General features: G+C 65.0%; 1 protein-coding gene across 1 annotated transcript in view; it reads left to right on the top strand.

Moving 5' to 3' along the window:
• Nucleotides 1–13317, top strand: part of SLIT1 (slit guidance ligand 1) — a 42184-nt gene extending 28867 nt beyond the window's left edge. The window contains exons 5-37 of the mRNA XM_082764847.1: nt 1288–1359; nt 1490–1561; nt 1726–1797; nt 2034–2197; nt 2521–2668; nt 3185–3256; nt 3386–3457; nt 3561–3632; nt 3755–3898; nt 4017–4180; nt 4267–4290; nt 4623–4767; nt 4894–4968; nt 5162–5305; nt 5542–5685; nt 5877–6043; nt 6612–6744; nt 7356–7424; nt 7648–7719; nt 7929–8000; nt 8111–8182; nt 8868–9031; nt 9262–9386; nt 9543–9640; nt 10176–10315; nt 10471–10564; nt 10695–10832; nt 11112–11349; nt 11423–11553; nt 11645–11799; nt 11872–12160; nt 12298–12509; nt 12600–13317. Coding sequence (XP_082620973.1) covers nt 1288–1359; nt 1490–1561; nt 1726–1797; nt 2034–2197; nt 2521–2668; nt 3185–3256; nt 3386–3457; nt 3561–3632; nt 3755–3898; nt 4017–4180; nt 4267–4290; nt 4623–4767; nt 4894–4968; nt 5162–5305; nt 5542–5685; nt 5877–6043; nt 6612–6744; nt 7356–7424; nt 7648–7719; nt 7929–8000; nt 8111–8182; nt 8868–9031; nt 9262–9386; nt 9543–9640; nt 10176–10315; nt 10471–10564; nt 10695–10832; nt 11112–11349; nt 11423–11553; nt 11645–11799; nt 11872–12160; nt 12298–12509; nt 12600–12847 — 4201 coding nt within the window. The 3' untranslated portion in view covers nt 12848–13317. The remainder of the gene's footprint in view (nt 1–1287; nt 1360–1489; nt 1562–1725; nt 1798–2033; nt 2198–2520; nt 2669–3184; nt 3257–3385; nt 3458–3560; nt 3633–3754; nt 3899–4016; nt 4181–4266; nt 4291–4622; nt 4768–4893; nt 4969–5161; nt 5306–5541; nt 5686–5876; nt 6044–6611; nt 6745–7355; nt 7425–7647; nt 7720–7928; nt 8001–8110; nt 8183–8867; nt 9032–9261; nt 9387–9542; nt 9641–10175; nt 10316–10470; nt 10565–10694; nt 10833–11111; nt 11350–11422; nt 11554–11644; nt 11800–11871; nt 12161–12297; nt 12510–12599) is intronic.
• The last annotated feature ends 3168 nt before the right edge of the window (nt 13318–16485 follow it).

Raw genomic sequence — 16485 nt, 5'->3', positions numbered from 1 at the left:
ACTTGAGGTCTTAGGAAAAAACCTAGAAGCGAAACCAGAAAGGACAGCCAGGGTGTTTGGAGGGGTGCGAGGTGGCGCTGGCACAGCCGCCGAGGGTGCGGGGAGCCGTGCGGCGGAGCGAGGAGAAGCCGTGCCATCTGCTGTTTCCTCGGCGCCAAAGTGTAAAGCAAACATAGCTGGGAGCGACGAAACACCAGGAGGGAAGGGGCCGGGCCTTGTTCTAACGCCGGGGACTGAGGATCCCGCAGGCAAAGCATGTGTTTGTCCTGTTGTTGTCAGCTGGGTAACCGTGCCGGCAGCGTGCGCGCGGCACCGGGGCCTTGCTGAAACCCTCGCATCCAGCGTCTGTCCCTCTTGGCTTCGGTACCCCGAACGGCAGCACCTCATCGGTGCCTGCCACGAAAAGCTGTGAAGGGGAGAAGCCTCGCGGAGTAAGTTTTGCAACCTCCTCGCCGCGTGTGCCTCAGGAGCTGGAAGCGAGCAGCCTGCAGGCAGGCACTGGGATTTGCTCCCCGGGCACACCAGGGCTGCGAGTGGAGAAACACGAGCGAGGTTTCAGCCTCCTGCCCTAAAGGATGCTGGAGCAGGGCTCTGGGGGTGTGGGGCTGGGAGCAGGCAGTGCCGGTGTCTGCTGAGCTCAGAGGGGCTCCTGGACCCCGGGGTGGCAGAGGGAATGGCAGCACAGGGCTCAGATCTACTCCCCAGTGGCCAGGTCCCCCCTGACCACTGTGGCCATGGACCCTGAGGTTGGGGTGGGCTGAGCTGGTGCCCCCCGAGCCCACTTTTTGAGAGTTTTGGTCATCACGGTTGTTAAAAGCCAGGCTGGGTGCACGCAGGGCATCCAACCCCCTGGTGCGCAGCGCGGGTGATTGCACGGACGGTGATAAATTACTGACCTGATTATGGGTGCCCTCTGAAGCGCGGGGCAGGCTCCATGGGAATGCCCGCTGGAGCCACCGAGTGTAATTACCGGTTAATCAGCAGGGACCTGTAATTATAGCAGTCACAGGGTATTTAAGTGCTGAGGGTTTTCCCAGAGCTGTGCCCTGCTGCTCTGCTCATCGGAGCCAGGGGACACCAGTGCCAGGGACCCCAGCCACGTGCAGCCCCCTTGGATGGACCCAGGGTCACCTCGGTGTGGCCAGTGGGGCTGCAGGTCCCTGGGGGCCAAATTATGGTTGTGCAGAGCCCCTGGGGCATCCCTGGTGCTGTGACCCTGCCTGGGGACACACTGATCCCACACAGCATCGTGTCGTGCAGGCACTGCTCATTTTCCTTCTCCCGCAGGGACCTGAGCGAGAACTTCATCCAGGCCATCCCCAGGAAAGCTTTCCGCGGGGCCACCGACCTCAAGAACCTGTGAGTGGCAGCAGGGCCGGGCACGGGCTGGCACGGAGGAGTTTGGGGTCGGCTGGGCAGCGGGCAGTACGGGGAGCCAGCCGGCGGCCCTGCACTGTCCCAGCAACGCTCCTGCTGCTTTCTCCCGTAGGCAACTGGACAAGAACCAGATCAGCTGCATTGAGGATGGTGCTTTCCGTGCCCTGCGGGGCCTGGAGGTCCTGTAAGTGGCCAGGGGGCAGCTGCAGTCCCCAGCCCACATGCCCTCCCTCTCCTCTCCATCCATCCACCCAAAAGTGGGGAGTGGGTGGGTGCCGCTGCCCCCAGGGGTTGGTGCCGCCTGGACCATCTCACCCCCCCTGAGCTGCCCCCCTCTGCCTTCCGCAGGACCCTGAACAACAACAACATCACGTCCATCCCCGTGTCCAGCTTCAACCACATGCCCAAGCTGCGGACCTTGTGAGTGGGGGGGCTGGGGGAGCAGGAGGGGACGGAGGGGTTGGAGGGGACACCCCTGCCGTCCCCCAAGCGAGGTGGCCTTGGCAACGCGGGGAGGTGCCCTCAGGTTCCCCATGACTGCCTCCGCACCCTCTCCATGTGCCTGTGGCCTTTGGGTCGGGGAAATTGGGGCCGCCAGAGCTCGGGGTGGTGGGCAGGGGGCATCCCACGGCCGCTGACCCCCCGTCCGCCCGCAGCCGCCTGCACTCCAACCACCTCTTCTGCGACTGCCACCTGGCCTGGCTGTCGCAGTGGCTCCGCCAGCGCCCCACCATCGGGCTCTTCACCCAGTGCGCGGCTCCAGCCCAGCTCCGCGGCCTCAACGTGGCCGAGATCCAGAAGAATGAGTTCAGCTGCTCCGGTGAGGGGGTCGGGGAGGCGGCGGGCACCGGGGTGGGGACACGGATGGGGTCACAAAGTCTGCCCCATGGATTCAGCCCATCTCTGCAGCCTGGGCTCAGCTGCGCGCCACGGGCTCCAGCCCTGGTGTGGGGACACCACGGGGACACCCGCACCCTGTCGCTGTGACAAGGGGGTGTAAATCCATGCCCTCGGGGCTGCGTGCCCTTTGTATGGGGTCGGGACCTTGTGCACCCGTAGCTCCGTGCCACCGGGCTCCCTTCCTTGGGGAGGTGCCACCCTCCTGTCCCAGCCCTTTGCAATCCCCTTTGCTTCCCCCCCCAGGACAAACGGAGGGGGCACATGCCCAGCTCTGCAGCTTGTCCTCCGGCTCCTGCCCGGCCATGTGCACCTGCAGCAACGGCATCGTGGACTGTCGGGGCAAGGGGCTGACGGCCATCCCCGCCAACCTGCCCGAGACCATGACGGAGATGTGAGTGTGGGGCCGTGGGTATGGGGACCCTGCAGTCACTGCGAGCACGGGGTGGCTCCAGGCGGGGGGGACACGGGGACAGAGTGCCCCTATGGGGCAGAGGGCCTTGCCCTTCTCTCACACTGCCCAGGTTCAGCCCTGGATTTAGCTGCATTAAACATGTAAATAGAGAAATAATCTCCTTAGGGGAATCCAATTACGGCGCAAAGCCCCTGCTGGGATGCGAGGCGTGTGAGGCAGCCGACGCCCCCAGACCCAGGCTGCTGGGGGGAGGAGGTGCTGCCCCGGCCCCCCGTGCTGCCCCCTGCCCTCTGTGCTCCCCCCACATTGTGGTCCCCCCCACGTCACCCTCCCTGCTGGAGAAAGCCCTGCCCACGAGCAGCAAGTTGTCCCCAGGGCTGCTCCGGTGGGGTGGTTTATTGTGAGCCTGGGGTCTTGCAGCCCCCCCAGCCCGTCCACGGGGTGCTGGGGCTCAGCCAGCCCCGCAGCCCTCACCTCTCCTCTTTCCTATTGCAGACGCCTGGAGCTCAACGGCATCAAGTCCATCCCCCCCGGCGCCTTCTCCCCCTACAAGAAGCTGCGGAGGATGTAAGCGTGCCCCCAAACAGCCAGCACCCCAAACCCCACAGGCCACTGCTGGGAGGACCCCAGCAGGAGGATGGGGATGTGGGATGAAAGAAAAACAGGGTGAGGCCACCTTGTCCCTTTGGGTTTCAGAGACCTGAGCAACAACCAGATCTCCGAGATCGCCCCCGACGCCTTCCAGGGGCTGCGCTCGCTGAACTCGCTGTGAGTGCCCGCACCGGGGGCACGGGCGCAGGGTGGAGGTGGCACCCCTGGGTGCTGCCCCGTGCCGCCCCCACCCGACCCCTCACGCCCCCCTTTTCTTCAGGGTGCTGTACGGCAACAAGATCACGGACCTCCCCAAGGGCGTTTTTGGGGGACTTTTTGCCCTGCAGCTGCTGTAAGGCTCCGGTGGGATGCTCCGCGGGGACACTGGGGCTGTCAGTGCCATCGGCCGGGGCATGGCACAGGGTTTTGGGGTTTGCCACGTCCCCCAGCCTCACCTCCCGCCTTCCCCGCCAGGCTCCTCAACGCCAACAAGATCAACTGCGTGCGGGCGGACGCCTTCCAGGACCTGCAGAACCTCTCGCTGCTCTCGCTCTACGACAACAAGATCCAGAGCCTGGCCAAGGGCACCTTCACCTCCCTGCGGGCCATCCAGACCCTGTGAGTGCCCGCGGGGCTGCGGGGCGGCACCCCGGGGGATGCTGCGGCGGGGTCCCTTTGTGGTGGCAGCAGGAGCCACCAGGAGGTGGCTGCCGGTCACCCGCTGCCCTCGGCGCAGGCACCTGGCCCAGAACCCCTTCGTCTGCGACTGCAACCTGAAGTGGCTGGCGGATTTCCTCCGCGCCAACCCCATCGAGACCAGCGGCGCCCGCTGCGCCAGCCCCCGGCGCCTGGCCAACAAGCGCATTGGGCAGATCAAGAGCAAGAAGTTTCGCTGCTCGGGTGAGAGGCGTCCTCGTCCCCCCTCCCGCAGCCCCCCGCCCCCTGCCGTGCACTCGGTGGTGCTGATGTGCTTTTTCTCTCTGCAGCCAAGGAGCAGTATTTCATCCCAGGTAAGAGGCAGGGGTGCTGGTGCAGGACCCGGAGGCCTGGCCCTGCTTTTCCCATATTTTCTGGTTGCTGGGGTCTGGGTGCTGCGGTACCAGAAGCACTGGGTGCTGGGAGCCTCAATCGTGCCATTACCCTGTGGGCACAAATGGTGCAGACAGGCTCTGTGTGCAGCACCCCACACTCCCAGGACAAATATCCCTGCGGATAATGCCCCCTGTGCCCCCCCGTCGGGCACACAGGGGGCCGTAGGTGCACATTTTGGGCTGGCTGGGGTGCGGGGGGAGCGGAGCAGCACCCGGCTGGGTGCAGCCCCCAAGCCCCTGCCCTTGCGCAGGGACGGAGGACTACCAGCTGAACAGCGAGTGCAACAGCGACGTGGGCTGCCCCCCGAAGTGCCGCTGCGAGTCCGGCGTGGTCGAGTGCTCCAACCTGAAGCTCACCAAGATCCCCGAGCGCATCCCGCAGTCCACGGCCGAGCTGTAAGAGCCGCTGCCCTCCCCTCCCGCGGCCGCAGCCTCACGGGCTCCGGGTTTCGCTGAGGGTTCGGTTTGTGCCAGGCTCTTCGCAGCCACCTCCTGAGCTCTTTTCCCTGCTGCCCACCCCAGGCGCTTGAACAACAACGAAATCTCCGTCCTGGAGGCCACCGGCATCTTCAAGAAGCTCCCTCATCTGAAGAAAATGTGAGGATCGGGCAGGCACCGCCCTGCTGGGACCACCTGGGGGTGGGAAGGCGCATGGGGTCCTGATGTCGGGGTGCGAAATTGGGGACACATCCCCCCTGGGGGACCCCTGCTCTCATGGGGTGCTCAGTGGGACTCACAGTGGCAGGGCAGAGCCCCCCTGTCCCAGCCTGCTGCTTGCTCCTCCCTGCAGCAACCTCAGCAACAACAAGGTGTCGGAGATCGAGGACGGGGCCTTCGAGGGGGCCGCGTCCGTTAGCGAGCTGCACCTCACCGTCAACCAGCTGGAGTCGGTGCGCAGCGGCATGTTCAGGGGCCTGGACGGGCTGAGGACCCTGTGAGTCTCCCTCCACCACGGGGACAGGGGTGTCCCAGCTCCTTTTGCCCGTGCCACCGGGCTGGTGCTGTCGGCATCGCTGTGGGGCCAGCTCGGGAGCCCCTGGCTGTATCCAGAGCTGGGGCTGGGCTCAGCTGCAGCCCTCGGGGGTGGGCAAAGGCTTCTCCAGCCACCCAGGTCCTTCCTGCGGTGTGCACAGCCCGGGCATGGTTGTTAGGTGCCCTGATCCCCCGCAGGATGCTGAGGAACAACCGCATCAGCTGCATCCACAACGACAGCTTCACGGGGCTGCGCAACGTGCGCCTGCTCTCGCTGTACGACAACCAGATCAGCACCATCGCGCCCGGCGCCTTCGACACGCTGCAGTCCCTCTCCACGCTGTACGTCGGGGGCCCCGGGGCGCTGCCCCCTCCCCGGGGGTGCTCACAGACCGCTTGGTGGGAGGTGGAGGCGGATGGGAGTCCCGGCCCCTCGGCTCTCCCTGTCACACCGGGGGCGCAGGGGGTGCAGCAGACCTGGGGGGCTGCCCCTGGTCTCAGGCTGTGCCCCCCCGGCTCCGTCCCATGTGCAGGAACCTGCTCGCCAACCCCTTCAACTGCAACTGCCAGCTGGCCTGGCTGGGGGACTGGCTGCGCAAGAGGAAGATCGTGACGGGGAACCCGCGGTGCCAAAACCCCGACTTCCTCCGGCAGATCCCGCTGCAGGACGTGGCCTTCCCCGACTTCAGGTGTGAGGAAGGTAACTCACAGCCCCCCGCCCCAGCGCCGTCCTTGGTCCCATGCCAGCCACCAGACCCCATGGCGAGCTGGGGGCCCCCCACCCCTCAGTGCCCTCCCCTAACGATGCCCCAGAGCTGGGCAGGGAACGTGCTTGTTGAGAGAAAAGCCCCTTTTTAAAGAAAAATTAGACCAGCTTTTCAGCCCTCTGGAGAATATTTACAACAAATCATCCTCCTCCAACTCGTCACAGCCCACAGGGTTGCATCCTGCGCCTTGCCTGGCGGGGTTAGATAACACAGGGCTGTCCTGGGGCTGCTGCTTGCCCTTCTCTCTGCAGTCTCTGTGACTGCAATTTTGCCTGAAAATGGCAAAAATCAGGGCAGCCTTGAGCTGTCTGTACACACCCATCCCAGTTCGGGTGCAGGAGCAGGACTGCATGCACCCCGGTGCTGCACCCTTGCTCTGGGGCGAGGGGAGATGATGGGTGTGGGTGCTGCAGGTGCCAGGCACCCAGCCCAGCCTCGCGGGGTGCCTGCAGGGTGCCGCGCCGTGCCCTGGTGACACTGTGGCCCTTGTGTCCTGTGCAGGTCAGGAGGAGACGAGCTGCATCCCGCGGCCCCAGTGCCCTCAGGAGTGCACCTGCCTCGACACCGTGGTCCGCTGCAGCAACAAGCACCTCAAGGCCCTGCCCAGGGGCATCCCCAAGAACGTCACGGAGCTGTGAGTGCCGCGTCGAGGGGCTCCCTTCCTCCTCCACCACTCTGCTGCAGGGTTTCTGGGGTCGGGGTGCACCCCTGTCCTGCCTGGGGGCAAGGGGACCGTGCCAAATGCTACCCCAGCACGGGGCTGAGCCCTCTGCAGCCTCAGAGCCCCCAGGGCTGGTGTGCAGGGGCTGCTGTCACAGCGCAGGGTCCCCGGCAGCCTGCCCCGTGCACGGGCTGTGCACATGCATATGCATGGCACCCCCTCACACCCCTGCTCCGTCTCGCACCCCCCTCCTCTCCCCACATCCTCCTCTCTCACACTTGCCTTGCGAGTGGTTGCGGCCGCCCACGCCGGCGGCGGGTGCGTAAAGGCAGCACATGTCTGCCTCACACACACTGCCGGGGAGCTGCCCCCGGGGACCCCCGTGTGGGGCCCGTGGGTGTGCAAATGGGTGTGCGTCCTGGCTCCCCGGCAGCTGGGAGGGTCCTGAGATCCCCGTGGGTGCAGGGAGGGAGGTGATGCTGGGGTTACTCCTGCAGCCCAAAGCCCGTGGGGGGCTCGGCGCAGAAGTGGGAGGGCAGAGGGTGCTCCTCGGCCACCCCAAGGTGCTTCCCTCCTCCCTACAGCTACCTGGATGGAAACCAGTTCACCCAGGTGCCGGGGCAGCTCTCCACCTTCAAGTACCTGCAGCTTGTGTAAGTAGCCAGGGGCAGGAGCCCCAGCAGGCTGTCCCCATGCCGTGCCACCCCCAGGAGGGCAGGGATGTGCGCGGGGACCCTGTGCTCTGCCCACCACACGGGGACACGGCTGGCTGGGGGCACCCCAGCACCCTACAGACATCGGAGCCGTGCGGGTGGGTGGGCAGCCGGCGGGGACGAGGCAGGGCTGGCCCCAGCCCCTGGGCTCTGTGTTTTGCAGCGACCTGAGCAACAACAGGATCAGCTCCCTCAGCAACTCCTCCTTCACCAACATGAGCCAGCTCACCACCCTGTAAGTGCGCTCCCCGGGCTGCGGGGGGATGTCCCCAGGGGACCCCAAAAGTGCTGGGGGACACCAGGATCTCCCCCTCCACCTGGATAAAGGGGTGGCCGAGCTGCCGGGGGTGCCGGGGGGCAGGATGTGGGGTGGCTGGCGTGCAGCTTGCAGCGGCTTCTCGTGGTGCCCGCCGTGCTGTGTGGCCTCCTCCTTCCCTTGCGCAGGATCCTGAGCTACAACTCCCTGCAGTGCATCCCGCCGCTGGCCTTCGAGGGGCTGCGCTCCCTGCGCCTGCTGTAAGTGCCTGCCCCAGCCCTGCTCGCCGCCCCACACTGTCCCCACGTCCCCCTGTCCCTCGCAGGGGACCCGGAGGCGCTGGGATCACGGGGCCCCCTGCTCTCCGCAGGTCTCTCCACGGCAATGACATCTCCAGCCTGCCCGAGGGCATCTTCGCGGACGTCACCTCCCTGTCCCACCTGTGAGTATCTCCTGCTCCAGGCAGAGGGCTGAACACAGGCTTGGGAGACCTGCAAAAGGGCTGTCTCGGGGTCGTGCTGCTTCCCTTTCCCCTTGGGCTGGTGCTGAGGGCAGCGTTCGCAGGGCGTACCAGCGCTGTGCCAGCCCTCCCCGCACTGAGAGCCCTGGTCCAGGCGTGCTCGTGCCACATCTGCTGTGCCGTGGCAATGTGTTTGCCGCTCTCTGTGCCAGCAGCTGGTCCTGCTCCAGATTGCAGGAGCTGCTCCTGCAGATGCTGAGAGCATCTCAGTGCCTGGGGTGCCCTCAGGAAGACCCCCTGCCCTCGCCACCCCTTCCCCTCTGCCTTTCCCTCCTCCTCGCCGTCCGCCGGCAGCCACAGCCCTGCACAGCCCCGCTGCCGCCGGCTCGTGCCGCTGCTGCCTCCTCAAGGCCTGGCACCTCTCCTGAGCACAGTGTGCGCCGTCCCCACCGCCTCACGCCCGCCCTGCTTCTCTGCCCCCACTGCATGCCCGTGCTGCAGCGCTGGGAGATTTCCCCCTGCATTTTCCAGGCGTGGCAGACAAAGTGCCCTTCCCTGCAGCGGGATGGGGGCTCAGGGTGTTTTAGCACCAGGACTGGGGACGTGGGCTGGGGGGGAGGCACCACAGCCCTCGGGGCCCCCAGCTTTGCCCTTGCTTCCCCTGCAGAGCCATCGGGGCCAACCCCCTGTACTGCAGCTGCAACCTGCGCTGGCTCTCCAGCTGGGTCAAGACCGGGTACAAGGAGCCGGGCATCGCCCGCTGCGCCGGGCCCCCCGACATGGAAGGGAAGCTGCTGCTCACCACCCCCGCCAAGAAGTTTGAGTGCCAGGGTGAGCAGCGCCTGGGCTGCCTGTCTGTCTGTCTGTCTGTCTGTCCATCTGTGCCCTCCGTGGGCGAGCCGGGCTGCCTCCTGCTCCCTGCACGGCAGCGATGCGCCGTGGGCACGAGGGACACCGGCGCGTGGAGGATTTCATCCGATAGGGCTGCTTCTGTCCCCTTGCTGGGGGCAAATCCCTGGTGACCGACAAGCACGGCCACATCCCCGCTTCCCTCCCCGCAGGGCCCCCAGCCCTGAGCATCCAGGCCAAGTGCAACCCCTGCCTCTCCAGCCCTTGCCAGAACCAGGGCACCTGCCACAACGACCCGCTCAGCTCCTACCGCTGCGCCTGCCCCGCCGGCTACAAGGTAGCATGGCCCTGGGGTCCCCAGCTGGGGGGGGGACACGTCCCTGCGCCGTGTGGGGTCACAGCACGGGGGCTCTGCACGCCTGCAGCAGCCGGGGGGGGACAGGGCGCAGTGCCACGGCCCCCTCCTCGCTCCCACCGCTCCCTCCGTCCCCAGGGCAGGGACTGCGAGGTGGCTCTCGACGGCTGCTCCTCCAAACCCTGCGCCAACGGCGGCACCTGCCAGCCCCAGGAGGGGGAAGGAGCCGGGTTCAGGTGAGTGCTGGATGGGGAGCCTTGAAATTTGGGTGTTGGGGCAGCAGCATGGAGCTCCAGCAGCCCAGGGACATGCGAGGTGCTTCCTTCCTCTGGGACATCGCTCCTGGAGACCCAGCACCTCTGTCCCTCTGCCAGGCACTGGTTGCAGTTGTGGCACAGGGCAGGATGCGGCCCTGGTCCCGCAGCCATGCCCCTGCCTAACCCTTGCTACCCCGAATGCTTGAGGCTTTTCTGGGAACTGGGGCACAATTAGCAGCCGAAAATAGCCGCTGGGCTGCAGGTGGAGGAGGGCCGTGCAGCCTCCTGGCCTCCCGTGCTAAATGGCCTCTCTCAGCCCGTTGTCTTGGCAACTCAGCATCCTCACCGAGCACCCAGCTGGGCTGCACCGTGCCGCTCCCCAGGCAGCTGCAGGGCAGGGGTGTGCAGGGCCCTGCTCCCCGGAGCCCCCATGCACACGTGTGCTCTGTGCCAAGGTCATGTGCTGGTGGTTTTGGGGGGATCACCCCCAAAAATGCTGGTTTCTGCCTTGTAGGTGCCTGTGTGCAGCGGGTTTTGAGGGCCCGAGCTGCCACGCCATCAGTGACCCCTGCAAGGAGCACAGCTGTGAGAACGGGGGCTCCTGCGTGCCCGGGGCCACCAACTACACCTGCCTGTGCCCTGCCCGCTACACAGGTAACTGGTGAGGGAGCCAGCTGGCCCCACAGCCTCGCCATCCCATCAACGAGACATGCCCTATGTTTTTCTGGGGTCTGAGGCTGCCCCCCGAGGCCTGGAGCTGTGTGGGGACCCGTCTGGGTACCCCCCGGCACCCCCTTTCTGCCCCACAGGGGATTTCTGCGAGCAGCCACCCGATTTCTGCTCGGCCGAGCTCAGCCCCTGCCAGCACGGCTCCACGTGCATCTCCACCAGCCAGGGGCCCAGGTGAGCCCTGGCCTGCATCAGGGTTTATTTTGGGGGGGGCTGCAGCTTGCAGGGTGGTGGGGGGCACCGGGGAGGGATGCTAGGGAGTCTCAGTAGGGTTGGGGCTGCTGTGATCCCCGTCCTGCCCCAGGTGCGAGTGTGTGCCCGGCTACGTGGGGAGCAACTGCAGCGAGGACTTCGACGACTGCCAGGACCACCGGTGCCAGAACAACGCCCGCTGTGTGGACGAGGTGAACGGCTACTCCTGCCTCTGCACCGAGGGCTACAGGTACCGCCGGGGGGGTAACGGGGGTGTCACCGCGCAGGAGGGACCAGCCCTGGCCACCACAGCCAGCCAGCCCTGCAGCGTAGGGGGAGAGGCCATCCCCGTCCCCGTGGTGTGGTCCCCAGCGGGGACCCCAGGGCAGGGCTTGGCACCTTCACGTCCCCCTGGTGCTGCTGGCAGGGCGGGGGGGAACCCCGAGGTGGTGCCAGCACCCTGTGGGGTGGGGGGTGCCGGGGAGGGAGCTTTCCCAGCCCCGTGCCCAGCGCGCCCTCGGCCCCGCAGCGGGCAGCTGTGCGAGATGCCGCCCCGTGCCGCCGGCCAGCCCGGCCCCTGCGAGCGAGCCGAGTGCCAGAACGGGGCCGCCTGCGTGGAGCGGGGCGCCCGCGCCCTCTGCCAGTGCCTGCCCGGCTTCGGCGGCCCCAAGTGCGAGAAGCTGCTGAGCGTCAACTTCGTGGACCGCGACACGTACCTGCAGTTCACCGACCTGCAGGACTGGCCCCGGGCCAACATCACCCTGCAGGTGAGGGCTTGTGGCTGCGCAGGGTGTCGGGGGGAAGCTCCGGGGCGCGGGGTCCCACCTCTCCCACCCCCAGGTCTCCACGGCTGAGGGCAACGGCATCCTGCTGTACAACGGCGACAGCGACCACATGGCCGTGGAGCTGTACCAGGGCCACGTCAGGGTCAGCTACGACCCTGGCACCCACCCCAGCTCGGCCATATACAGGTACCAGCCCCTGATCCCCACAGCCCTGACCCCGTTGCACGGGCACGGTGCCACACCGGGGGGGACAGGGGTGACACAGCCCTCCTGCCAGCGCCGAGACCATCAACGACGGGCAGTTCCACACCGTGGAGCTGGTGACCTTCGACCAGATGGTGAACCTCTCCATCGACGGCGGCAGCCCCATGACCATGGACAACTCGGGCAAGCACTACACGCTGAACAGCGAGGCGCCGCTCTACGTGGGAGGTACGGGGTCGGCGGGGCGGTGCGGGTGGCAGGGGGTGGCCGGGCACACGGTGACAGCCCCGCTCTCCCCAGGGATGCCCGTGGACGTCAACTCGGCCGCCTTCCGCCTCTGGCAGCTCCTCAACGGCACCAGCTTCCACGGCTGCATCCGCAACCTCTACATCAACAACGAGCTGCAGGACTTCACCAAGACGCGGATGACGCCCGGCGTGGTGCCGGGCTGCGAGCCCTGCCGCAAGCTCTACTGCCTGCACGGCATCTGCCAGCCCGCCGGCGCGCACGGCCCCGTCTGCCACTGCGAGCCCGGCTGGGACGGGCCCCACTGCGACCAGCCCCGCGGCGGCCCCTGCCAGGGGCACAAGTGAGTGCCCCCACCCTGCCGGCTGCCCTTTGGCCGTGCCGTGTCACACCCGTGCCGTGCCATACCCGTGCCGGTGCCACCGTGCCGTGCGTCTCGGTGCCACGCAGCAGGCACCTGATGGCTGTGGGTGCCCGCAGGTGTGTGCACGGGCTGTGCCTGCCCCTCGACGCCCTCTCCTACAGCTGCCAGTGCCACCAGGGCTACCAGGGAGCCCTGTGCAACCAGCCCGCCGCGCCGCCCGACCCCTGCCGCCTCCTGCCCTGCCGCCACGGCCGCTGCCGCCTCGCCCCAGGGGGACAACCCACCTGCGAGTGCCACAGCGGCTACACCGGGACCCTGTGCGACCAAGGTAGGTGGTGGGGCAGCGGGCGCCAGGGTGGGGGTGCCGGGGGGACCGCTGAGTCCCCCTGAGACCCCGCTGAGTCCCGCTGTCCTGCAGAGCTGGAGTGCCGGGGGGAGCCGGTGCGGGACTACCACCAGGTGCAGCGGGGCTACGCCATCTGCCAGACCACACGGCCGGTGGCCTGGGTGCAGTGCCGGGGTGCCTGCGGCGGTGACGCCGGTGCCGGCTGCTGCACCGGGCTGCGGCCGCGGCGCCGAAAATACGCCTTCGAGTGCAGCAACGGCGCGACCTTCGTGGAGGAGGTGGAGAAGCCCAGCAAGTGCGGCTGCAGCCAGTGCCTGTGAGCGCCGGGGCTGCTGCGGACACCGGGGGGGCCGGCGGGGAGCCCCCGATGCCAGGACCTTGCTTTGCCCCGCGGCCACGGGCCAGGACGTTTCCGCAGCCCCGTCCGTGTTTCTTGGAGGAGCCCGGCCGGCCTGGCGGGCCCGGAGGAGGGTAGATGTGTTGCATCTAGAGGGTTGGAAAAAAAAAGAAAAAAGAAAAAAAAAAAAAAAAACACAAACAAAACAAATGTGTAGATAGAGAATTTTTTAAGAACTGCAGCTACACAAGTGGGAGCTGTGCCTGGCTGCTCTGCCCCTGTGCCTGATCTCCCCTTGTCGCTGCCTGTTCCCCTGCGGAGAGGAGCATGTGTCCCCTCTGCGTGTCCCCCCGAGCAGCCCAGTCCCTTGTGTCCAGCTGGGGGCTTTCCAACACTTTGTGCTGGACCTGGTGCTGCAGAGCCTCGTGAGCCACGGCAAGCCAGGGCTGGCAGGGGGCCCATGCACCACAGCCAGCACCCCTGGGTCCCAGCAGCCCTCCATGGCACTAGGGCTGGGGTGCTGGAGCCCAGGGTGCTCCCAACTCCACAGTAGCAGCCCCTAGGGACAGGCAGACACCCTGCGGTTCCTGGGGGTGGGTGGCTCAGTAGCGCTGGGGACACGAGCAGGATGGACCCAGGAGCACTGAGCAGGGGCACGGGCAGCAGGGTGCAGACACCCATGGGGGTCCTGGCCCCGCTGTGCAGTGCCTGGTGCGCACTGACACCCTGCCCCATGCACACTGGGGGGGCACAGGGCACCGGGACCCTCTCCCTGCTGCTCTGTGTGTAGGGGGAGGCGGTGCTGCCCCTACCCCACGTCCCCAGCCCTACCTGCTGGGGCAGGCTGTGAGCCAGGCCAGCACTGCGCCCTTAGTGCCAGGGGGACCTTTGGTGGACGTCCCTTCGGAGGCTGCTGGCACACAGGTTTGTAATGCTGATTGCCAGGGCCCGAGCCTTACGGATGCTGAAGGTGCCTGAGGCCGTGGTAAGCCTGGAGGTGCCCCAGCTGCTGGCACAGGTCCCACCAGGACTCAGGTGGGAGCTGCCGGCAGCAGCCAGTGGTGCCGGAGGACACGCTGGGTTGGCATGGCACCAGGGGCACCGTGCACACCCCAACCTCTGCAGCAGCCTTGCTTCTATGGCCGTGGGGACCAAGGATGATGCGAGCCCGACTTGGGACCCCACACACCTCCACGGCAGGACATCACCACGTCACCCCGGAGGACCAACCCCTCCCAGGGCTGCAGCCCCGATTCTCTCCACCACATCACACCAGCGCCTTGGCCTCGGATCCGCACGGGGTGCAGCCGGCCGATGGGTGCCGTCGCCGTCCCCGCTCACCACTGGCCTCCAGGACAAGCCCTGCGGGGACAGCGCTGCCACCAGCACCCCTCTGCTGCACGGCGGAGCCGGGGCGCCTCTCATTTTGCCCGTGGCCCTGCCGGGGCTTGGTTGTGTTGTGTTTTTGTTCTTGCTGTAAGCTAACCGCTAAAGTATCTCTTTATACAGAATACTTACAGATTCTAATATATATTTGTATTTCATTTTGTTATAGTATTTTTATATGTTCGGGGTCAACAAATGCTGTTTTCTTTTTGTTTACAGATGCTACTGGGCAGGAAAATGACGGTGGCTTTGTTTGGCCCGTGGGGTTTGTGTGTGTCACTGTTGAAGACGCTGGTTTGTACTAGGCTGGGGAGGGCGGCGCTGAGCATCCTTTCGCTGGCAGAGGCTGTATTGTTTTTAGGAGATGTTCGGTATTGTCTATGTTGTCTTCCACGTGAACATGACATTGATTCATTCAGAGCCCCGGCCTCATCTTTCGGGGGGGCACCACGGGCCGGGCACGCGAGGCGGTGGCACGGCGTGGGGACAGCACGGGCACAATGAGGCCTTGCAGCTCCTGGAGCAGCCCTGGTCCCGGTTTTGGGGCTGTCCCCCTTCTCTGGGGACAGCTGGGGTTATTTGTACAAACACCCAGCCCCACAGCACACGGCCGTGCCACCAGGCAGGCGCCAGGGGCTCGCACTGCTCGTGGCGAGCCGGAGCACGCCGCCCCGCTCCTTCGCCCAGTTATCACAGCAAAGCGACTTTGATATCAAAGAAACGTTTAATAAGCTGCAATAAAATACGGACCTTTAGAAAGCTCATAGGGTGAATATCAACAATGGAGGAATAAAAGAAAACAAGGTGGTGGGAGTCCTTGAGGAGTTCAAATCTGAGTCAGGGACCTTTTACCTGTAACAAGAACACAGCTTCCTCGATAGTCTAGTCTGAAATAAAAGACAGGAGCACAGAGTTCACAAAATGTCAACATTTAGAGAGTTGATACATAGTCAAAGTTCAAATGACCCAGCTCTTATAGCTATACATATTGATTTAAAGCAACTTAATATAATTTTATTTTATTTTTTTTTTTATATATACACTTTCAAAGGTTCGTCAGGTGAGGTATGTAAACATTATCTAATGGAAACCCCTCTCAACATTTCCAACCAATAATTCACAGCAGACAGTTCATTTTCTCCGAGCAAGACGCAGAACTTCCCCATACCCGCAGCGCACGGGGACGCGGTCCCCGCACAGTCACCAGCTGCCATCTCCCATCGCTGTTCTGTCAAGTTCACATTGGTTAGGCTCAAACATACAGTACCGGACAGGAGGACTTTTCAGATCAGTGTCTAAAATTCATACAGGGACAAACAGAGGGACAAGACTCTCCCAGGGAAGCAGACACAGGTGAAGGAAAAACGTTTGCTATCGGGGTGGAACTAATATTTAAACGCTGAGTATCTTAAAGAGAAAAAAACGCACTGGGTTGGGGGGTTTATTTTATTTTATTACTCTTTTTTTTTCTTTTTTTTTTCTTTTTCCACATAACTGTTCCAAGGGCGAAGGATGCTTGGGGTTCGTGGGAGCCCTGCAGGGCCAGGAGCCCAGTGTACAGCCCACCCTGCCCCCCGAAATTAGGAACCTGCCACCACAAACACGGGGCTGACCCCGCTCACGGGCCGGGGCGCAGCCAGGGCACACGCCCAGACAAACGGGGCTAAAAAACACACACACACACAGAAAACAGCAAGAAAAAAATCCACGCACACTTGGGGGAAAAAAACGAACACGCAAACGACCTCAACCCCCCTAGAAGGAGAATAAAAACTGCAGAACGGCAAGCAGGCAGGCAAAAGGCCTGACGGAGCTGGCTCGGCTGTCGGCAACTGCCCGCTCTGCCCCGGCCGTCCGGGGGGCTCCGGGGGTCAGGTAGCTGCCTCTCGCTCCTCGAGACCCCCGTCTCGCCCATCAGAGACCCCCACAACCTCCCCGAGCCCCCCGGTCATCCAAGCAGACATTATTACTACAAATCTTATTGCTTGCAGCGCCCCCCGCCCCGGGGACCCCCGGCCCTCCCGGCTGGCCACGGCAGCTCGCCGCCTCCCCGTGGCCTCCGGCCGGCTCTGACATCATCAAAACTGAGATGAAGAGTTAATGCTTCAACGCTGATGCGACACAAAAACCAACCCAACACCTCCACCGTCCCGTTCTCCCCCCCCAAAACCCCGTCCCCCCCATCCCACCCCCCGCCATAAGCCAGCCCTCTGGTCGCGGCAAGCTGCGCCCCCC

The sequence above is a fragment of the Aythya marila genome (genome assembly GCF_965140915.1).
Source record: "Aythya marila genome assembly, chromosome: 7".
Taxonomy (NCBI): Eukaryota; Metazoa; Chordata; class Aves; order Anseriformes; family Anatidae; genus Aythya; species Aythya marila.
Note: the sequence above shows the minus strand (reverse complement) of the source record. Positions and strands in the feature narration are given on the sequence as shown.